Source organism: Oncorhynchus kisutch, linkage group LG7 (genome assembly GCF_002021735.2).
Source record: "Oncorhynchus kisutch isolate 150728-3 linkage group LG7, Okis_V2, whole genome shotgun sequence".
Lineage (NCBI taxonomy): Eukaryota > Metazoa > Chordata > Actinopteri > Salmoniformes > Salmonidae > Oncorhynchus > Oncorhynchus kisutch.
In genome coordinates, this window is record NC_034180.2 from 50377048 (window position 1) to 50402368 (window position 25321).

The 25321-nt window shown below is 40.0% G+C and overlaps 1 protein-coding gene across 1 annotated transcript in view; it reads right to left on the reverse strand.

Moving 5' to 3' along the window:
- The window catches only part of LOC109893828 (gamma-2-syntrophin-like), a 67115-nt gene that overhangs the window by 25921 nt on the left and 15873 nt on the right, over nucleotides 1-25321 (reverse strand). Inside the window, 4 exon segments of the mRNA XM_031828088.1 lie at nucleotides 21-59; nucleotides 6517-6646; nucleotides 18535-18662; nucleotides 24934-25019. Of these exon segments, the coding sequence (XP_031683948.1) occupies nucleotides 21-59; nucleotides 6517-6646; nucleotides 18535-18662; nucleotides 24934-25019 (383 nt within the window).

Sequence of the window (25321 nt, forward strand, 5' to 3'; positions counted from 1 at the left end):
CGCCTTGCGTGAGAACATACCTGATCATCCGGAGAGCAATATCTGTTAATCATTTTCATCTGTAAGAGGTGAAAACAATAAAGAAATGCATGTAATACATTATTAACCAGCTGTAATACATTACTGTCACATGGTCAAACCCGATCTAATACATTACTGTCACATGGTCAAACCAGATCTAATACATTACTGTCACATGGTCAAAGCCGATCTAATACATTACTGTCACATGGTCAAACCAGATCTAATACATTACTGTCACATGGTCAAACCAGATCTAATACATTACTGTCACATGGTCAAACCAGATCTAATACATTACTGTCACATGGTCAAACCAGATCTAATACATTACTGTCACATGGTCAAACCAGATCTAATACATTACTGTCACATGGTCAAACCAGATCTAATACATTACTGTCACATGGTCAAACCAGATCTAATACATTACTGTCACATGGTCAAACCCGATCTAATACATTACTGTCACATGGTCAAACCCGATCTAATACATTACTGTCACATGGTCAAACCAGATCTAATACATTACTGTCACATGGTCAAACCAGATCTAATACATTACTGTCACATGGTCAAACCCGATCTAATACATTACTGTCACATGGTCAAACCAGATCTAATACATTACTGTCACATGGTCAAACCCGATCTAATACATTACTGTCACATGGTCAAACCAGATCTAATACATTACTGTCACATGGTCAAACCAGATCTAACACATTACTGTCACATGGTCAAACCCGATCTAATACATTACTGTCACATGGTCAAACCAGATCTAATACATTACTGTCACATGGTCAAACCAGATCTAACACATTACTGTCACATGGTCAAACCCGATCTAATACATTACTGTCACATGGTCAAACCAGATCTAATACATTACTGTCACATGGTCAAACCTGATTTAATACATTACTGTCACATGGTCAAACCAGATCTAATACATTACTGTCACATGGTCAAACCAGATCTAATACATTACTGTCACATGGTCAAACCAGATCTAATACATTACTGTCACATGGTCAAACCAGATCTAATACATTACTGTCACATGGTCAAACCAGATCTAATACATTACTGTCACATGGTCAAACCAGATCTAATACATTACTGTCACATTATGAAACCCGATCTAATACATTACTGTCACATGTTCAAACCCGATCTAATACATTACTGTCACATTATGAAACCCGATCTAATACATTACTGTCACATGTTCAAACCAGATCTAATACATTACTGTCACATGTTCAAACCAGATCTAATACATTACTGTCACATGGTCAAACCCGATCTAATACATTACTGTCACATGGTCAAACCCGATCTAATACATTACTGTCACATGGTCAAACCAGATCTAATACATTACTGTCACATGGTCAAACCCGATCTAATACATTACTGTCACATGGTCAAACCAGATCTAATACATTACTGTCACATGGTCAAACCAGCTGTAATACATTACTGTCACATGGTCAAACCCGATCTAATACATTACTGTCACATGGTCAAACCCGATCTAATACATTACTGTCACATGGTCAAACCAGATCTAATACATTACTGTCATATGGTCAAACCCGATCTAAAACATTACTGTCACATGGTCAAACCAGATCTAATACATTACTGTCACATGGTCAAACCAGATCTAATACATTACTGTCACATGGTCAAACCTGATCTAATACATTACTGTCACATGGTCAAACCAGATCTAATACATTACTGTCACATTATGAAACCCGATCTATACATTACTGTCACATGGTCAAACCCGATCTAATACATTACTGTCACATGGTCAAACCCGATCTAATACATTACTGTCACATGGTCAAACCAGATCTAATACATTACTGTCACATGGTCAAACCCGATCTAATACATTACTGTCACATGGTCAAACCAGATCTAATACATTACTGTCACATGGTCAAACCCGATCTAATACATTACTGTCACATGGTCAAACCCGATCTAATACATTACTGTCACATGGTCAAACCCGATCTAATACATTACTGTCACATGGTCAAACCCGATCTAATACATTACTGTCACATGGTCAAACCCGATCTAATACATTACTGTCACATGGTCAAACCCGATCTAATACATTACTGTCACATGGTCAAACCCGATCTAATACATTACTGTCACATGGTCAAACCCGATCTAATACATTACTGTCACATGGTCAAACCCGATCTAATACATTACTGTCACATGGTCAAACCCGATCTAATACATTACTGTCACATGGTCAAACCCGATCTAATACATTACTGTCACATGGTCAAACCCGATCTAATACATTACTGTCACATGGTCAAACCCGATCTAATACATTACTGTCACATGGTCAAACCAGATCTAATACATTACTGTCACATGGTCAAACCAGATCTAATACATTACTGTCACATGTTCAAACCAGATCTAATACATTACTGTCACATGGTCAAACCAGATCTAATACATTACTGTCACATGGTCAAACCAGATCTAATACATTACTGTCACATGGTCAAACCCGATCTAATACATTACTGTCACATGGTCAAACCCGATCTAATACATTTCTGTCACATGTTCAAACCCAATCTAATACATTACTGTCACATGGTCAAACCAGATCTAATACTTTACTGTCACATGGTCAAACCAGATCTAATACATTACTGTCACATGGTCAAACCCAATCTAATACATTACTGTCACATGGTCAAACCCAATCTAATACATTACTGTCACATGGTCAAACCCGATCTAATACATTACTGTCACATGGTCAAACCCGATCTAATACATTACTGTCACATGGTCAAACCAGATCTAATACATTACTGTCACATGGTCAAACCAGATCTAATACATTACTGTCACATGGTCAAACCAGATCTAATACATTACTGTCACATGGTCAAACCAGATCTAATACATTACTGTCACATGGTCAAACACGATCTAATACATTACTGTCACATGGTCAAACCAGATCTAATACATTACTGTCACATGGTCAAACCAGATCTAATACATTACTGTCACATGGTCAAACCCGATCTAATACATTACTGTCACATGGTCAAACCCGATCTAATACATTACTGTCACATGGTCAAACCCAATCTAATACATTACTGTCACATGGTCAAACCTGATCTAATACATTACTGTCACATGGTCAAACCAGATCTAATACATTACTGTCACATGGTCAAACCCAATCTAATACATTACTGTCATATGGTCAAACCCGATCTAAAACATTACTGTCACATGGTCAAACCAGATCTAATACTTTACTGTCACATGGTCAAACACGATCTAATACATTACTGTCACATGGTCAAACCAGATCTAATACATTACTGTCACATGGTCAAACCTGATCTAATACATTACTGTCACATGGTCAAACTCAATCTAATACATTACTGTCACATGGTCAAACTCAATCTAATACATTACTGTCACATGGTCAAACCTGATCTAATACATTACTGTCACATGGTCAAACCAGATCTAATACATTACTGTCACATGGTCAAACCAGATCTAATACATTACTGTCACATGGTCAAACCCGATCTAATACATTACTGTCACATGGTCAAACCTGATCTAATACATTACTGTCACATGGTCAAACCAGATCTAATACATTACTGTCACATGGTCAAACCAGATCTAATACATTACTGTCACATGGTCAAACCAGATCTAATACATTACTGTCACATGGTCAAACCCGATCTAATACATTACTGTCACATGGTCAAACCTGATCTAATACATTACTGTCACATGGTCAAACCAGATCTAATACATTACTGTCACATGGTCAAACCAGATCTAATACATTACTGTCACATGGTCAAACCAGATCTAATACATTACTGCCACATGGTCAAACCAGATCTAATACATTACTGTCACATGGTCAAACCAGATCTAATACATTACTGCCACATGGTCAAACCAGATCTAATACATTACTGTCACATGGTCAAACCCGATCTAATACATTACTGCCACATGGTCAAACCAGCTGTAATGTAATTACTGTCCCATTGTCAAATCAACAACTAAAATCCTATTAAGCAAGCTGAAAGTCAGCTGCTATAGCATATGAAGTCTCAATTGATGAACATGTCAGGGCCCAGAGGATGTCACAGTCTATTTATAGGTTGTTGGTCACCACAATAAAAGCCAAAAGAGTTCTGCTCCCCAAGCTCCTCTCACAATCACATCCTGATTGGACGTTTAGCAATCAGACTCCTTATCCATAATTAGGTGACGCACGGCTGAATTAAAAAAAATATTTAAAAAACAGCTGTGTGGTTGTGCAGCTCAGAGCAGCATGGATGGATCTTTAGAGAGGCAGGCAGATAGATCATCAGTGTGCTAATCAAAAGGGGATCATGAAAATGAGATAGCTAAACACTAGCAAGCATGTGAGTATTAATGATGGATTACTACAAGGCAGTGATTCATTAGACCTATGGACACCTCTTTCTAGAAGAGAGGGAGAGGAGCATTATGATAGTAATGATATTCTAATAGGAATATGGGGGATTTAAATATTCTAATACCACTCGGCTCTCGGCACAAATCTTCTGTTGAGTAACTTGTGTGCATCTCAGGGTAGTGTTTGGCCCTTAGGAAATTGTACAACAACAGCTCCCAGCGTGGCAGGCACCCGCACCTCTACAAAACCTGCCTTCAGAATGTATTCACACCCCCTTGACTTTTTCCACATTTTGTTTTGTATCAGCCTGAATTTCAAATAGATTACATTGAGATGTTGTGTCACTGGTCTTCACACAATACCACATAATGTTAAAGTGGAATTATGTATTTTTTAAAATATTGTTTTACAAATTAATTAAAAAATGAAAAGTTTAAATGTCTTGAGTCAATAAGTATTCAACACTTTTGTTATGGCCTAAATAGGTTCGTTATTTTATTTATTTAACTTGGAAAGTCAGTTAAGAACAAATTCTTATTTTCAATGACAGCCTAGTGGGTTAACAGTGGGTTAACTGCCTGTTCAGGGGCAGAACGACAGATTTGTACCTTGTCAGCTCGGGGATTTGAACTTGCAACCTTCCGGTTGCTAGTCCACCGCTCTAACCACTAGGCTACCCTGCCGCCCCAATGGCTAGCCTAAATAGGTTTGTCATATATAAGTTATATAATAAGTTGCATGAACATGATTTTTGAATGGCTCATCTCTGTACCCCACACATACAATTATCTGTAAGATCCCTCAGTCGAACAGTGAATTTCAAACAAAGATTCAACCACAAAGACTAGAGAGGTTTTCCAATGCCTCGCAAAGAAGGGCACCTATTGGTAGAATGGTAAAATATTTTAAAAAGCAGACACTGAATAATCATTTGAGCAGGGTGAAGTTATGAATTACACTTAGGTGGTGTATCAATAGACCCAGTCACTACAAAGACACAGGCGCCCTTCCTGACTCAGTTGGCTGAGAGGAAGGAAACAGCCAATGGTGACTTTAAAACAGCTAAGAGTTTAATAGCTGCGATAGGGGAAAACTGAGGATGGATCAACAACATTGTAGTTACTCCACAATACTAACCTAATTGACAAAGTGAAAAGATGGAAGCCTGTACAGAATATTCCAAAACATGCATCCTGTTTGCAACAAGGCACTAAATTAATCCTGCTTTTTGTCCTGAATACAAAGTGCTATGGTTCAGTCTGCTTTCCAACAGACACTGTGAGATGAATTCACCTTTCAGTAGGACAATAACCTAAAACACAAGGTCAAATATACAGTGGAGTTGTTTACCAAGAATACATTGAATGTTCCTGAGTGGCCTAGTTACAGTTTTGGCTTGAAAATGGATGGAAAGACATGAAAATGGCTGTCTAGCAATGACATAATCATGTGCAAATATTGTACAATCCAGGTGTGCAAAGCTCTTAGAGAATTACCCAGAAACACTCACAACTGTATTCGCTGCCAAAGGTGATTCTAACATGTATTGACTCATGGGAGTGAATACTGATGTAAATGAGATATCTCTGCATTTCCTTTTCAATACATTTGCAAACATTTCTAAAAACATGTTTTCACATTGTCATTATGGGATACTGTGTGTAGTGGATTGGTGAGAAGGGAAAAAAAGATATTTAATCAATTTTCAATTCAGGCTGTAAACACAACAAAATGTGGAATAAGTCAAGGGGTCTGAATACTTTCTGAAGGCAGTCTGTCTGTCTGTCTGTCTGTGTGTGTCTGTCTCTGTCTGTGTCTGTGTCTGTGTCTGTCTTTCTTTCTTTCAGCGCTGTTGGGTTAAAAGCGTATCGTCACATTTCGGTAGAATTTTGTGTGCAATCGACCAATAAAGTAATCTTAACCTCTTAATCATATCAATTCAATCTATGTTTAATATTATTTTTTTAAGTACCTGTTTAATACTGTAGACTTACATTCTCCAGTGTCAAATCACTGATATTGGTTGATATTGCTTGAAGCCAGTCAATGCTTTCTGCTGCAGTGCAAAATTGTAGAATGTTGGTGCTCGTTCCATCTAAGGCGCAGACTTCAAAGCTGTTCGACCTGGAGGGGGTATGAACGCTCAGGTTATAGAAGTACAGTGGGTTGAAAGCACTTCTTGAACTAATGTGGTCAGAGGGGAAAAGCTATTACCAAGCTGTTCTTTCACTGAAGTTAGGTTAGGCAGTGTTCCGGTGCAAATTAACATCACAGTTCCACTGCATTCACTAACTATAGTGCCTCTTGAACAGATTTCACATTCTGTAGTGTTAGTCTTTATTTTGACTGATCTTTACAACGTACTCCACACATTCTGTAGTGTTAGTCTTTATTTTGACTGATCTTTACAACGTACTCCACACATCCTCGACTTTGGCGATGTCATTTACAAAATAGCCTCCAATACCCTACTCAACAAATTGGATGCAGTCTATCACAGTGCAATCCGTTTTATCACCAAAGCCCCATATACTACCCACCATTGCGACCTGTACGCTCTCGTTGGCTGGCCCTCGCTTCATACTCGTCGCCAAACCCACTGGCTCCATGTCATCTACAAGACCCTGCTAGGTAAAGTCCCCCCTTATCTCAGCTCGCTGGTCACCATAGCATCTCCCACCTGTAGCACACGCTCCAGCAGGTATATCTCTCTAGTCACCCCCAAAACCAATTCTTTCTTTGGCCGCCTCTCCTTCCAGTTCTCTGCTGCCAATGACTGGAACGAACTACAAAAATCTCTGAAACTGGAAACACTTATCTCCCTCACTAGCTTTAAGCACCAACTGTCAGAGCAGCTCACAGATTACTGCACCTGTACATAGCCCACCTATAATTTAGCCCAAACAACTACCTCTTTCCCAACTGTATTTAATTTTAATTTATTTATTTATTTTGCTCCTTTGCACCCCATTATTTTTTTATTTCTACTTTGCACATTCTTCCATTGCAAAACTACCATTCCAGTATTTTACTTGCTATATTGTATTTACTTTGCCATCTTGGCCTTTTTTGCCTTTACCTCCCTTCTCACCTCATTTGCTCACATTGTATATAGACTTGTTTATACTGCATTATTGACTGTATGTTTGTTTTTACTCCATGTGTAACTCTGTGTCGTTTTATCTGTCGAACTGCTTTGCTTTATCTTGGCCAGGTCGCAATTGTAAATGAGAACTTGTTCTCAACTTGCCTACCTGGTTAAATAAAGGTAAAATAAAAATAATAAATAAAAATAAATAAATAAAATTCTGTAGTGTTAGTCTTTATTTTGACTGATCTTTACAGCGTTCTCCACACATTCTGTAGTGTTAGTCTTTATTTTGACTGATAATTACAACGTTCTCCACACATTCCGCAGTGTTAGTCTTTATTTTGACTGATAATTACAACGTTCTCCACACATTCTGTAGTGTTAGTCTTTATTTTGACTGATAATTACAACGTACTCCACACATTCTGTAGTGTTAGTCTTTATTTTGACTGATCTTTACAGCGTTCTCCACACATTCTGTAGTGTTAGTCTTTATTTTGACTGATATTTCCAACGTTCTCCACACATTCTGTAGTGTTAGTCTTTATTTTGACTGATATTTCCAACGCAGTCCACATTTTTTGTAGAGAACGAAGAGTATAGAGAAAGAAAAAAAATAGTTACTTTGAAATATAATTCTCAGATATTTGATCGCACATCGTGTCCAGATGTCTCTATTGAGGCTTTAATCAAATGCAAGTAATATGTTTTATTTATTTTGACTGTAGTTGAAGGAAACATGGGAAAAGTATGGTGCTGGAAAAACATAATAAACTTGTTATCCCACATAAGAAACAAGTAGGAGAAAATGCCCTTTTAAAGATTTTCATGAGATTGTTGCACTTCCTAGAGAGCTCTTCTGTGTTTACACCTATTCAGCATAGTTCACACCCTCTTAAGCCTTAGCCCCACCCACCCACACATGTAAACACGTGAGTCAGCGTGGCAATGTCCTCCAGAGAGTATTCTCTCTACTAAAACACAGCTAAATTCAGAGCAGCAATGTTTTTGAGAGCTCTAGTAACACTTTTTCAGTTGTCCAAATCTATATCTTTCCAAAAATCTGTGGTAGCAAATATTATCGATATACTGACAAGGAAAGCCCCCATTCTTTTATAAACAGAATCCTGTGACATGACAGGTCAATCAGGACTCATCTCACGGCATGTCCAACCTCTCAATTATCTCCGCCAATCATGACTAGCCAGGAAGGATCCTTTCTTTCTCCCTGAATACCGTAGCTCAGTGCTTTCTCCTTGGCTCATAAATTCAACGTTTTTATTAATATTTATAGATCACATACTAGTTTGTAATTAAGACATATTCAAGTTTAAGAAGTCATTTCTGAAGAATGTATTTATTTACGGCCCAACAGTGAAGTAGGAACTGGCGTCAAATGCCTCATATCCTGTAACCGGTCACATATGTAATTGCTACAGCACATCCAAATTACTTCAGGAACAAGTTAAAAAAAAAACAGAACACCAAGACAATTACAAATGAAGGTTACATTATCTTTTGTTGCATGTCACAGATAATGACATTGCCACTGTAAAATGGCGTACAGATGTACAGAATACCTTTCATCATGTATATTTAATGTGAGGCTTTTTGACATGTCATTTTTTTGTGCATTTGAAATATGCTCAAGATAAATTAAACTTAGAGACAGCTGTCCAAAATATTCAACAGAAATAGCATTGAACATGACAACGACGCCAAATCAGTTTTTCTCTGATGGTGAGGCAATCGCATTTATCACTTAGATCTTATAAAAGTGTCAAATGTTAAGCAAATTGTCCAAAGGCTGGGATGAAGTGTTGGACACCAAGCAGTGCTCATGTTCTGTAAGGGAATGTTGAGAAACATGAGAATGTTCTGTAGGGGAATGTTGAGAAACATGAGGAGAATGTTCTGAAGGAGAATATTGAGAAACATGAGGAGAATGTTCTGTAGGGGAATGTTGAGAAACATGAGGAGAATGTTCTGTAGGGGAAAGTTGAGAAACATGAGAATGTTCCGTAGGGGAATGTTGAGAAACATGAGAATGTTCTGTAGGGGAATGTTGAGAAACATGAGAATGTTCTGTAGGGGAATGTTGAGAAACATGAGAATGTTCTGTAGGGGAATGTTGAGAAACATGAGAATGTTCTGTAGGGGAATGTTGAGAAACATGAGAATGTTCTGTAGGAGAATGTTGAGAAACATGAGAATGTTCTGTAGGGGAATGTTGAGAAACATGAGAATGTTCTGTAGGGGAATGTTGAGAAACATGAGGAGAATGTTCTGAAGGAGAATGTTGAGAAACATGAGAATGTTCTGTAGGAGAATGTTGAGAAACATGAGGAGAATGTTCTGTAGGGGAATGTTGAGAACCATGAGGAGAATGTTCTGTAGGGGAGTGTTGAGAAACATGAGGAGAATGTTCTGTAGGGGAGTGTTGAGAAACATGAGGGGAATGTTCTGTAGGGGAATGTTGAGAAACATGAGGAGAATGTTCTGAAGGAGGATGTTGAGAAACATGAGGAGAATGTTCTGTAGGGGGATGTTGAGAAACATGACAATGTTCTGTAGGGGGATGTTGAGAAACATGACAATGTTCTGTAGGGGGATGTTGAGAAACATGAGGAGAATGTTCTGAAGGAGGATGTTGAGAAACATGACAATGTTCTGTAGGGGGATGTTGAGAAACATGACAATGTTCTGTAGGGGGATGTTGAGAAACATTAGGGGAATGTTCTGTAGGAGAATGTTGAGAAACATGAGATTGTTCTGAAGGAGAATGTTGAGAAACATGAGGAGAATGTTCTGTAGGGGAATGTTGAGAAACATGAGGAGAATGTTCTGTAGGGGAATGTTGAGAAACATGAGGAGAATGTTCTGTAGGGGAGTGTTGAGAAACATGAGGAGAATGTTCTGTAGGGGAGTGTTGAGAAACATGAGGAGAATGTTCTGTAGGAGAATGTTGAGAAACATGACAATGTTCTGTAGGGGGATGTTGAGAAACATGAGGGGAATGTTCTGTAGGGGGATGTTGAGAAACATGAGGAGAATGTTCTGAAGGAGAATGTTGAGAAACATGACAATGTTCTGTAGGGGGATGTTGAGAAACATGAGGGGAATGTTCTGTAGGAGAATGTTCTGAAGGAGAATGTTGAGAAACATGAGGGGAATGTTCTGTAGGGGGATGTTGAGAAGCATGAGGAGAATGTTCTGAAGGAGAATGTTGAGAAACATGACAATGTTCTGTAGGGGGATGTTGAGAAACATGAGGGGAATGTTCTGTAGGAGAATGTTCTGAAGGAGAATGTTGAGAAACATGAGGGGAATGTTCTGTAGGGGAATGTTGAGAAACATGAGGAGAATGTTCTGATGGAGAATGTTGAGAAACATGAGAATGTTCTGAAGGAGAATGTTGAGAAACACGAAGAGAATGTTCTGTAGGAGAATGTTGATAAACATGAGGAGAATGTTCTGAAGGAGAATGTTGAGAAACATGAGGAGAATGTTCTGTAGGAGAATGTTCTGAAGGAGAATGTTGAGAAACATGAGGAGAATGTTCTGTAGGGGAATGTTGATAAACATGAGGAGAATGTTCTGTAGGAGAATGTTCTGAAGGAGAATGTTGAGAAACATGAGGAGAATGTTCTGTAGGGGAATGCTGAGAAACATGAGGAGAATGTTCTGAAGGAGAATGTTGAGAAACACGAGGAGAATGTTCTGTAGGAGAATGTTGATAAACATGAGGAGAATGTTGAGAAACACGAGGAGAATGTTGAGAAACATGAGGAGAATGTTGAGAAACATGAGGAGAATGTTCTGTAGGAGAATGTTCTGAAGGAGAATGTTGAGAAACATGAGGGGAAAGTTCTGTAGGAGAATGTTGAGAAATATGAGAATGTTCTGTAGGAGAATGTTGAGAAACATGAGGAGAATGTTCTGAAGGAGAATGTTGAGAAACATGAGAATGTTCTGAAGGAGAATGTTGAGAAACATGAGGAGAATTAAGAGCATGATGAAAGCACTGCAATCAACGTTTGAAATAACCAGAGCTTGTACCCACTCTCCCTGCCACTCAGACAAATCCGGGTTACAATGTTACAAATTAAAAAGGGCTGGCTCTTAGTAAATCTTTTTGGGAACCTTGATTCTTCGGTTGAAATGGCCCATAAAACTCTACAATGCATATGTCAATGGGCTTGTTATAATTCTTTGTTCCACTGAGTGGTGGTGACCCATTGGTGAGTCAGATGCAATTCTGAGGGATTCTCAATTGTAAAGCACAGATAAATTCCCCTGTATAAATTCCCACTGGAAACAAGTAGTGAGAATATATATCAAGAGAGTGATTATGATATACCACATAGCCCTTTCGAGATAACATTATTTCAAGGAATGCAAGCTCAGTGATGGATACAGTATAGCTATACCCTGCCTGCTTGACCCGTTTCTGAGATTGCCTGGAGAGTGGAATGTTCTGCCTCAACTATCAGCACATTGCAGCGTGGTCCCTCTAAAACCCAGACTGTCTCTGTGAGTGACAGAGCACAATAAAAATTATTTTAGTCCACAGTGTTCCATTCTTGTTGAGAATTGAGGAGTACACTGAGGAAAAATAACAGCAAGGGGGGGGGGGGGATGAAATAAGAGCTCAGTAATGAATAGGTTAATCCAAAAGGTGGTCCCCCAGGAGAAAAATTGTCTGGAATACACTGTCAGCTCCAAGAACTACTGCAGGAGTTAAAGATAACCACATGTCCTGAAGTGGAACAAATAGGGCTCTTGGTTGAATAGTGTAGGCCATCATTGTAAATAAGATTTTGTTCTAATTAACTGACTTGCCTAGTTAAATAAAGGTTAAATAAAAATAAAATAAATAGTCAGAGTATATTGAGATAAATATAAAACCTAGTGGACACCCATGATAACAGTTGCCAGGAATATGCAGTGAAATCCATGAGGAAGAAGATGGAGACCTGTGATACCAATCCAAGAAGAAGAAGGAGAGCTGTCATACCAATCCAAGAAGAAGAAAAATAAGGATAGCTGTGATACCAATCCAAGAAGAAGAAAAATAAGGATAGCTGTGATACTAATCCAAGAAGAAGATGGAGACCTGTGATAGTAATCAAAGAGGAAGGATAGCTGTGATACTAATCCAAGAGGAAGAAGATGGAGAGCGGTGATAGTAATCCAAGAGGAAGGATAGCTGTGATACTGATCCAAGAGGAAGAAGATGGAGAGCAGTGATACTGATCCAAGAAGTAGAAGGATAGCTGTGATAATAATCAAAGAGGAAGATGGCTAGATGTGAAACTAATCCAAGAGGAAGATGGATAGATGTGAAACTAATCTAAGAGGAAGAAGGAGAGCTGTGATACTAATCCAAGAAGAAGAAGGATAGCTGTGATACTAATCCAAGAGGAAGAAGGAGAGCTGTGATACTAATCCAAGAAGAAGAAGGATAGCTGTGATAATAATCAAAGAGGAAGATGGCTAGATGTGAAACTAATCCAAGAAGTAGAAGGATAGCTGTGATAATAATCAAAGAGGAAGATGGCTAGATGTGAAACTAATCCAAGAGGAAGATGGATAGATGTGAAACTAATCTAAGAGGAAGAAGGAGAGCTGTGATACTAATCCAAGAAGAAGAAGGATAGCTGTGATACTAATCCAAGAAGAAGAAGGATGGCTGTGATACTAATCCAAGAAGAAGAAGAAGGGTAGCTGTGATACTAATCCAAGAAGGATAGATGTGATACTAATCCAAGAAGAAGAAAAGGGATAGCTGTGATACTAATCCAAGAAGGAGGGCTGTGATAATAATCCAAGAAGGAGGGCTGTGATAATAATCCAAGAAGGAGGGCTGTGATAATAATCCAAGAAGGAGGGCTGTGATAATAATCCAAGAAGGAGAGCTGTGATAATAATCCAAGAAGGAGGGCTGTGATAATAATCCAAGAAGGAGGGCTGTGATAATAATCCAAGAAGGAGGGCTGTGATAATAATCCAAGAAGGAGGGCTGTGATAATAATCCAAGAAGGAGGGCTGTGATAATAATCCAAGAAGGAGAGCTGTGATAATAATCCAAGAAGGAGAAGAGGGATAGCTGTGAGACTAATCCAAGAAGAAGAGGGATAGCTGTGATACTAATCCAAGAAGAAGAAGGAGAGCTGTGAGACTAATCCAAGAAGAAGAAGAGGGATAGCAGTGAGACTAATCCAAGAAGAAGAAAAGGGATAGCTGTGATACTAATCCAAGAAGAAGAAGAGGGATAGCTGTGAGACTAATCCAAGAAGAAGAAAAGGGATAGCTGTGATACTAATCCAAGAAGAAGAAGAGGGATAGCTGTGATACTAATCCAAGAAGAAGAAGAGGGATAGCTGTGATACTAATCCAAGAAGAAGAAGAAAAGGGATAGCTGTGATGCTAATCCAAGAAGAAGAAGAAAAGGGATAGCTGTGAGACTAATCCAAGAAGAAGAAGAGGGATAGCTGTGATACTAATCCAAGAAAAAGAAGGAGAGCTGTGAGACTAATCCAAGAAGAAGAAGAGGGATAGCTGTGATACTAATCCAAGAAGAAGAAGAGGGATAGCTGTGATACTAATCCAAGAAGAAGAAAAGGGATAGCTGTGAGACTAATCCAAGAAGAAGAAGGAGAGCTGTGAGACTAATCCAAGAAGAAGAAGGAGAGCTGTGAGACTAATCCAAGAAGAAGAAGAGGGATAGCTGTGAGACTAATCCAAGAAGAAGAAAAGGGATAGCTGTGATACTAATCCAAGAAGAAGAAAGGGGATAGCTGTGAGACTAATCCAAGAAGAAGAAGAGGGATAGCTGTGAGACTAATCCAAGAAGAAGAAAAGGGATAGCTGTGATACTAATCCAAGAAGAAGAAGAGGAATAGCTGTGATACTAATTCAAGAAGAAGAAGAGGGATAGCTGTGATACTAATCCAAGAAGAAGAAGAGGGATAGCTGTGAGACTAATCCAAGAAGAAGAAAAGGGATAGCTGTGATACTAATCCAAGAAGAAGAAGAGGGATAGCTGTGATACTAATTCAAGAAGAAGAAGAGGGATAGCTGTGATACTAATCCAAGAAGAAGAGGGATAGCTGTGATACTAATCCAAGAAGAAGAAGAGGGATAGCTGTGATACTAATCCAAGAAGAAGAAGAGGGATAGCTGTGAGACTAATTCAAGAAGAAGAAGAGGGATAGCTGTGATACTAATCCAAGAAGAAGAAGAAAAGGGATAGCTGTGAGACTAATCCAAGAAGAAGAGGGATAGCTGTGAGACTAATCCAAGAAGAAGAAGAGGGATAGCTGTGATACTAATCCAAGAAGAAGAAGAGGTATAGCTGTGATACTAATCCAAGAAGAAGAAGAGGGATAGCTGTGAGACTAATCCAAGAAGAAGAAAAGGGATAGCTGTGATACTAATCCAAGAAGAAGAAAGGGGATAGCTGTGAGACTAATCCAAGAAGAAGAAGAGGGATAGCTGTGAGACTAATCCAAGAAGAAGAAAAGGGATAGCTGTGATACTAATCCAAGAAGAAGAAGAGGAATAGCTGTGATACTAATTCAAGAAGAAGAAGAGGGATAGTGGTGATACTAATCCAAGAAGAAGAAGAGGGATAGCTGTGATACTAATCCAAGAAGAAGAGGGATAGCTGTGATACTAATCCAAGAAGAAGAAGAGGGATAGCTGTGATACTAATCCAAGAAGAAGAAGAGGGATAGCTGTGAGACTAATTCAAGAAGAAGAAGAGGGATAGCTGTGATACTAATCCAAGAAGAAGAAGAAAAGGGATAGCTGTGAGACTAATCCAAGAAGAAGAGGGATAGCTGTGAGACTAATCCAAGAAGAAGAAGAGGGATAGCTGTGATACTAATCCAAGAAGAAGAAGAGGTATAGCTGTGATACTAATCCAAGAAGAAGAAGAGGGATAGCTGTGAGACTAATCCAAGAAGAAGAAAAGGGATAGCTGTGATACTAATCCAAGAAGAAGAAAGGGGATAGCTGTGAGACTAATCCAAGAAGAAGAAGAGGGATAGCTGTGAGACTAATCCAAGAAGAAGAAAAGGGATAGCTGTGATACTAATCCAAGAAGAAGAAGAGGAATAGCTGTGATACTAATTCAAGAAGAAGAAGAGGGATAGTGGTGATACTAATCCAAGAAGAAGAAGAGGGATAGCTGTGAGACTAATCCAAGAAGAAGAAAAGGGATAGCTGTGATACTAATCCAAGAAGAAGAAGAGGGATAGCTGTGATACTAATTCAAGAAGAAGAAGAGGGATAGCTGTGATACTAATCCAAGAAGAAGAGGGATAGCTGTGATACTAATCCAAGAAGAAGAAGAGGGATAGCTGTGATACTAATCCAAGAAGAAGAAGAGGGATAGCTGTGAGACTAATTCAAGAAGAAGAAGAGGGATAGCTGTGATACTAATCCAAGAAGAAGAAGAAAAGGGATAGCTGTGAGACTAATCCAAGAAGAAGAGGGATAGCTGTGAGACTAATCCAAGAAGAAGAAGAGGGATAGCTGTGATACTAATCCAAGAAGAAGAAGAGGTATAGCTGTGATACTAATCCAAGAAGAAGAGGGATAGCTGTGAGACTAATCCAAGAAGAAGAAGAGGGATAGCTGTGATACTAATCCAAGAAGAAGAAGAGGGATAGCTGTGATACTAATTCAAGAAGAAGAAGAGGGATAGCTGTGAGACTAATCCAAGAAGAAGCTGTCATACTACAGTACATTGTACACTCTTCGAAAATGTTTTTGTCAGCAGTCCCAAAAGGAGAAAAACCTGTTTGGTTCCAGGTTGAACGCTTTATGGTTTCGATAGGAACCCTTTTGGTTCCAGGTACAACACGTTCTACCTGGAACCAAAAGGGGTTCTTCAAAATGTGCTCCTATAGAGACAACCCTTTTAGGTTCTATACATCACATTTTCTTCAAAGAGTGTATGTCCAGGAACAGCAGAGTGTGCATAATCTGTTTACTAGTCATGGAAATAGAACCACACCTTAGGGCACTCAACTTCAGCATCTGTAACGTGAGAGATCTGTACTCAACTTCAGCATCTGTAATGTCTTCACTATTATTCTACGATATAGAAAATAATAAAAAATAAAGAAGAAAAAAACCTGAATGAGTAGGTGTGTCAACTTTTGACTGGTACTGTAGATTATAGGGATAATGAAGTAGATGGTGGGGATAATGAAGTAGATGGTGGGGATAGTGACGTAGATGGTGGGGATAGTGAAGTAGATGGTGGGGATAATGATGTAGATGGTGGGGATAATGATGTAGATGGTGGGGATAATGATGTAGATGGTGTGGATAATGATGTAGATGGTGGGGATAATGACAGATGGTGGGCATACTGACAGATGATGGGGATAATGATGTAGATGGTGGGGATAATGATGTAGATGGTGTGGATAATGATGTAGATTGTGGGGATAATGAAGTAGATGGTGGGGATAATGATGTAGATGGGGGGGATAATGACATAGATGGTGGGGATAATGACGTATATGGCGGGGACAATTACGTAGATGGTGGGGATAATGACATAGATGGTGGGGATAATGACAGATGGCGGGCATACTGACAGATGATGGGGATAATGGTGTAGATGGTGGGGATAATGATGTAGATGGTGTGGATAATGACGTAGATGGTGGGGATAATGACAGATGGTGGGCATACTGACAGATGGTGGGGATAATGATGTAGATGGTGGGGATAATGAAGTAGATGGTGGGGATAATGACGTATATGGTGGAGATAATGATGTAGATGGTGGGGATAATGAAGTGGATGGTGGGGATAATGACGTAGATGGTGGCGATAATGATGTAGACAGTGAGCATAATGACGTAGATGATGAGGACAATAACGTTAATAGTGGGGATAATGATGTAGACAGAAAGAAAGATCTTGTTCACAGATGATTCATGTTTACATACACATCTTGGTCAAAACTTTATTCAAAGTTAGTTAGTGCCATGTTGTCATCTCCAAAAACACTAATAAGGTCTCATCCTTAATTAGATAGAACTCACCAAATGGAATATCTTTAATCAAGAAATTGAGTGCATCAGCCTGTCTTGTGTTTATTATAAATCTTCCTATTAATATGCTGAAGCAGTGCCTTCATATATAATATTTTTTAGTGCCAGATAATTACTTCTTATAAAATATATCCACTCAATATTGTGTTCATTAATTAAGCCTGAAAAGTGTGATTATGGGTCTCAATAATAAAAATTAAAAACATGCTTAAAGAGCACTTTCATATATTTGTAGTTTTATTTAGAATTCACAGAATCAAGGACCATAATGCATCATTTGGTATCAGATTGTGACTAACAGCGATAACGTATTTGAGTTATAAGTAACAAAGATATCCATTGATTACTTCTTAGTTTATTTCTAAAATAACAGCTCCATTTGGGGCTCTAGAGGACTGCCATATCTCTTACATCACTTCCTAGGTTCCTGCCTTTCTAGGGAGTTTTTCCTAGCCACCGTGCTTCAACACCTGCATTACTTGCTGTTTAGGGGTTTTTAGGCTGGGTTTCTGTACCTCACTTTGTGACATTTGCTGATGTAAAAAAAAGGGCTTTATTGAATTTGATTGATTATCTAGCAGAAAAAAGGAAGGAAAATAACATTTGTTGGGACTTCCTGCATTCATTTGATGTCGTTTAAATCTCTAGAAGAACCAATTCAGTGTGTTAAAGTCAAACCTTCCTATTGTGCTTCACTGTCTGGGCCCTGCTGCAGCGCTGACCTTGTATGCATGGGGATCGATATGGGAGTGAACACCCTCTCACCTAAATGAAAAGTGCTTGTAAAACCAACAGAAACTGTGCGCCTCAGAGGTGAATTACATCACACGGGATTACCTTACCTCAATTTAGCCGTTACGGCTTTGTATTTGGAGACTCGGGCCATCAACAAGGGTAGGGACACTGCATCCAGCCAGCGCTTCTCGTACTTTGGTTCAATAGCCGAGGGTTTGGAGGGCGAGGATGGAGCCTATGTGGGTCAGATGAAGAAGGCAGTGAGGGTCTCCTCTCGTTCACTGGCTGGGTCACTTTGATCATTGTGCATTCAAAGGGCATTCTAAAAACAACATCCTTCTTTCAGTCCATTTAGCATTTTACCCTTGTTTACTTACTGGATAAACTATGCATTATTAGTGATTAGTGATCACTTTTGGTAACCTAGTGAGCACATCTTTAACTTACAATGTCGTTTGGATTTCACAATGGCATTTACCCATTTGCCAATCGTAGTACCTGGCACATGTTGTTGAACAAATCATTTGCTTTCCCTCAGACCTAAGGCCTATTAACCAATCATGGCTACTTTCCACAGCAAACGATTCTCCCTTGTTCAGTTGATGTAGAGACGCTCAATAATTACACTCGACTATACTTTGAAAGTTGAGTGGTAGAGATGACAGGAAATGTAATACTATCTGTCATCGTGGACTAGAGGGACAAGGTCTCTGCTTACACCTAGGACGTGGGGAAACCAAAAGCTAAGCTGCCACGCTTGTCCTTCGTAGAATTCCCTCTTCTATAGCTTGTGATATTTCAGGAGGCAAAAAAACAAAACAAAAAAACAAAGCGTCATTATTTGGAGGCATGTAAATGAATCAATAGGAAGACCTCCTGGGAGGCAATGAAAGGGAAACAATGTCAATCATTTCAATGCTGACGGCACCTAGAAGAGATGACAAGCTTAGAGAATTATAAAATCACCTGCAGGCATGAAAACAAGAATGCTAAAGGAAGGGGAAAACTGTCTGGGATAATCATTTTTTGTTTGTTTGTGTGAACTAAGCAATTACAGAGCAGCATTTTTCCCCACCAGTTTCAGCTACATTCATCAGTTGCAGGGAGCCACTCCACCATGGGATTTAGTATATAGTCTACATGGTGCACGGTTGTTGACTGCTATTATCATTTGTACAGAAGAAACCAAACAAGCTAAAACATGTCATCTATGTCCTGCTTCCTCACTATGAAAAACACCAGAAGATGCATAATGGGGAGGCAGCGTAGCCTAGTGGATAGAGTGTTGGACTAGTAACCGGAAGGTTGCAAGTTCAAACCCCTGAGCTGACAAGGTACAAATCTGTCGTTCTGCCCCTGAACAGGCAGTTAACCCACTGTTCCCAGGCCATCATTGAAAATAAGAATTTGTTCTTAACTGACTTGCCTGGTTAAATAAAGTTTAAAAAAAAAATATATATATATATAATAATAATTGAACACTCCTGATACTCTACAAGCCAGTGATCCAACGTGACGTGGGCAGTTTGTTGTGGCTTCAAGGCAGCTTTTTCTATTGCATATTTTTCAACTCGGGAGAGTATGTTTGTTGTTGTTGTTGTGTGTGTGAGGAAACTGGCCAGCTAATTGTGTTTGTCAGCCACCTGACCTCAGAATTTACTGTAGAGAACCCAGCCAGCTGACCCATTGTGATATCCCAGCCAGCCAGCTGACCCGTTGTGATATCCCAGCCAGCCAGCTGACCCATTGTGATATCCCAGCCAGCCAGCTGACCCATTGTGATAACCCAGCCAGCTGACCCATTGTGATAACCCAGCCAGCTGACCCATTGTGATATCCCAGCCAGCCAGCTGACCCATTGTGTTAATCCAGCCAGCTGACCCATTGTGATAACCCAGCCAGCTGACCCATTGTGATAACCCAGCCAGCCAGCTGACCCATTGTGATATCCCAGCCAGCCAGCTGACCCATTGTGATAACCCAGCCAGCCAGCTGACCCATTGTGATATCCCAGCCAGCTGACCTATTGTGATATCCCAGCCAGCTGACCCATTGTGATAACCCAGCCAGCTGACCCATTGTGATAACCCAGCCAGCCAGTTGACCCATTGTGATATCCCAGCCAGCTGACCCATTGTGATATCCCAGCCAGCCAGCTGACCCATTGTGTTAATCCAGCCAGCTGACCCATTGTGTTAATCCAGCCAGCTGACCCATTATGATAACCCTGCCAGTTGACCCATTGTCATAACCCAGCCAGCTGACCCATTGTGATAACCCAGCCAGCTGACCCATTGTGATAACCCAGCCAGCTGACCCATTGTGATAACCCAGCCAGCCAGCTGACCCATTGTGATAACCCAGCCAGCTGACCCATTGTGATATCCCAGCGAGCTGACCCATTGTGATAACCCAGCCAGCCAGCTGACCCATTGTGATAACCCAGCCAGCTGACCCATTGTGATAACCCAGCCAGCCAGCTGACCCATTGTGATAACCCAGCCAGCCAGTTGACCCATTGTGATATCCCAGCCAGCTGACCCATTGTGATATCCCAGCCAGCCAGCTGACCCATTGTGATAACCCAGCCATCTGACCCATTGTGATAACCCAGCCAGCTGACCCATTGTGATATCCCAGCCAGCCAGCTGACCCATTGTGATATCCCAGCCAGCCAGCTGACCCATTGTGATAACCCAGCCAGCCAGCTGACCCATTGTGATATCCCAGCCAGCCAGCTGACCCATTGTGATAACCCAGCCAGCCAGCTGACCCATTGTGATAACCCAGCCAGCTGACCCATTGTGATATCCCAGCCAGCTGACCCATTGTGATAACCCAGCCAGCTGACCCATTGTGATAACCCAGCCAGCCAGCTGACCCATTGTGATATCCCAGCCAGCCAGCTGACCCATTGTGATAACCCAGCCAGCCAGCTGACCCATTGTGATATCCCAGCCAGCCAGCTGACCCATTGTGATAACCCACCCAGCCAGCTGACCCATTGTGATAACCCGGCCAGCTGACCCATTGTGATAACCCACCCAGCCAGCTGACCCATTGTGATAACCCAGCCAGCTGACCCATTGTGTCACATTAAGTGAAACCTGACTTGTTTATGCGTAGGTAGTATATTATCCCACAGGTGAAAAAAGTATGTGAATAATATGAGAATACAGTGATAATGCAGTCCACAGAGCTCAGTGCTCCAGGATCGTCTAGCTGTTACTGAATTATAACAACACACTGAACAGATGCAGGGATAAATCTCCTTCTGATATCCAGCCTGCTCATGCCAAATATTTAACATTCAAAGACTATCAGGGAATTAAGTATTTTTGTGAATTGAATCAGCTGTACTCATTGATCATTGAACAAAAACAAAGTATGTTCAGTCAGGGCATCCATACTGATGCTAACAAAACATGAATATGTAGAATATGTGGCCTTTGTAAGAATGTTCATCTGCATGGAATGAAATGTGTATGCTGGCAAAAGACTGTGTTTTAGGGCATTCAGATCACTGTGATGTAGGATGGTAACTCAGGATTTGGCAAAGCAATGCTGCATTTTTCCCTTAGATAATGATTTACGTGTACTGTTTATTTACATGAAGATATTTAAGCAGCTACTTATTTGTGTAACATGTACCAACAGTCTCGGTTTCAATACTACGCTCAGGTTCCAGCTACTAGCAGATGTTATTGCTGGCAGGCACACCCTGATCTGTTTCACCTGTCTTGTGCATGTCTCCTCCCCCATCTCCTATTTTTCCCCATTATCCCCTGTGTATTTATACCTGCGTTTTCTGTTCGTCTGTTGCCAGTTCATCTTGTTTTGTTAGTTCTTACCAGCGTGTTTCCTGTTTTCTACTGTTCTCAAGTCTACTGTTCTCAAGTACATTGTAGAATAATAGTGAACACATCAAGACTATAAAAGAACACTTATGGAATCCTGTAGGAAACAAAAAAGTGTTCAACTAAGTAGCTACTCTTTGCCTTGACAGCTTTGCACACATTTGGCATTCTCTCAACCAGCTTCATGAGGAAGTCAGTCACCTGTAATGCATTTTAATTAACAGGTGTGTCTTGTTAATTTGTGGAATTAACTTTTAATTAATTAATTAGAGAATGCCAAGAGTGTGCAAAACTGTCATCAAGGCAAAGGGTGGCTACCTTGAAGAATCTCAAATATAAAATATATTTTGATTTGTTTAACAATTTTTTGGTTACTACATGACTCCATATGTGTTATTTCATAGTTTTGATGTCTTCACTATTATTCTACAATGTAGAAAATAGTAAAAGTAAAGAAAAACCCTTGAATGAGTAGGTGTGTCCAAACGTTTGACTGGTACTGTATATACAGTTGAAGTAGGAGGTTTACAGACACTTAGGTTGGAGTCATTAAAACTCGTTTTTCAACCACTCCACAAATTTATTTTTATCAAACTATAGTTTTGGCAAGTTGGTTAGGACAACTACTTACTGCATGACATAAGGGATTTTTCCAACAATTGTTTACAGACAGATTATTTCACTTATAATTCACTGTATAACAATTCCAGTGGGTCAGAAGTTTACATACGCTAAGATGACTGTGCCTTTAAACAGCTTGGAAAATTCCAGAAAATGATGTCATGGCTTTAGAACATTATTTGAGTCAATTGGAGGTGTACCTGTGGATGTATTTCAAGGCCTACCTTCAAACTCAGTGCCTCTTTGCTTGACATCATGGGAAAATCTAAAGAAATCAGCCAAGACCTCAGAAAAAGATTGTAGACCTCCACAAGTCTGGTTCATCCTTGGGAGCAATTTCCAAACGCCTGAAGGTACCACGTTCATCTATACAAACAATAGTACGCAAGTATAAACACCATGGGACCATGTAGCCGTCCTACTGCTCAGGAAGGAGACGCATTCCTGTCTCCTAGAAATTAACGTACTTAGGTGCGAAAAGTGCAAATCAATCCCAGAAAAACAGCAAAGGACCTTGTGAAGATGCTGGAGGAAACAGGTACAAAAGTATCTATATCCACAGTAAAAACGAGTCCTATATCGACACAACCTGAAAGGCTGCTCAGCAAGGAAGAAGCCACTGCTCCAAAACCGCCATAAAAAAGCCAGACTACGGTTTGCAAATGCACATGGGGACAAAGATCGTACTTTCTGGAGAAATATCCTCTGTTCTGATGAAACAAAAATAGAACTGTTTTGCCATAATGACTATCATTATGTTTGGAGGAAAAAGGTGGATGCTTGCAAGCCGAAAAACACCATCCCAACCGTGATGCACGGGGGTGGCAGCATCATATTGTTGGGGGTGCTTTGCTGCAGGAGGGACTGGTGCACTTCAGAAAATAGATGACATCATGAGGAATGGGGAAATTATGTGGATATATTGAAGCAACATCTGAAGACATCAGTTAAAGTTAAAGCTTGGTCGCAAATGGGTCTTCCAAATGGACAATGTCCCCAAGCATACTTCCAAAGTTGTGGCAAAATGGCTTAAGGACAACAAAGTCACGGTATTGGAGTGGCCATCACAAAGCCCTGACCTCAATCCTATAGAAAAGTTGTGGGCAGAACTGAAAAAGCGTGTGCGAGTAAGGAGGCCTACAAACCTGACTCAGTTACACCAGCTCTGTCAGGAGGAATGGGCCAAAATTCACCCAACTTACTGTGGGAAGCTTGTGGAAGGCTACCCGAAGCATTTGACCCAAGTTAAACAATTTAAAGGCAATGCTACCAAATACTAATTGAGTGTATGCAAATGTCTGACCCACTGGGAATGTGATGAAAGAAATTAAAGCTGAAATAAATCATTCTCTCTACTATTATTCTGACATTTAACATTTTTACAATAAAGTGGTGATCCTAACTGACCTAAAACAGGGAATTTTTACTAGGATTAAATGTCAGGAATTTTGAAAAAAACGGAATTCTAATGTATTTGGCTAAGGTGTATGTAAAACCTCCGACTTCAACTGTACACACACTGTGTATGTTATATATGATGGGATGTACAGTTGAATGTACATTCTCTGGGATTCCATGTGAGGTATCCAACAGTATCCTGTACTCTAAAGTCGTCTGTCATACCCACTACAGAACCTGGAGCTGACCGTGGACAAAGGGGAAACTTTAGAGCTGAGGAAGGAAATGTCACTAATGTGATGCTAAGCTCACTCTGACTTGCTGCCATCGCCCTCATTGGCTCACTGCCAAAGTGAGCTGAGTATGGTTAAAGCGATGCTTTGTTTATTTAAAGCATTGTGTTTTAATCTTACTATGGGGGGGGGGGGGCACTGTAGGATTCCTTACACCTGTCAACTTACATCCTCGCCTCCACCCTCAGTCTAAAACAAGACGTCAAATCCTCAAACCAGGTATTGGGAGCTTTCGAAAATTGTCGCTGTGTATTAGTGTGAAATTAATGCATGATACCGGAATCACAAGAACATTTAACGTAAGAAAAACAATGCAATGTCATTAAGATTTACTTACTGTGTTGCTAGAATTCCCATTTAAATGTAAACCACTGTCAAATAGTGGAGAAGAGACTCTTTGATCAGCGGATGGTACAGGAGAGCCTGAAAACCATGAGAGCAAATGTTATATGGTTGAAACATGAAATACTTCATGTGATCAGCCTCAGAATAAGTCTCAGAATCAGCCTCAGTCACAAAACCAGCCTCAGTCACAAAACCAGCCTCAGTCACAAAACCAGCCTCAGTCACAGAATCAGCCTCAGAATCAGCCTCAGAATCAGTCTCTGAATCAGCCTCAGAATCAGCCACAGAATCAGCCACAGAATCAGCCTCAGAATCAGCCTCAGAATCAGCCTCAGAATCAGCCTCACCTTTATTCTCCAGGCACAAGTACATACACTCAG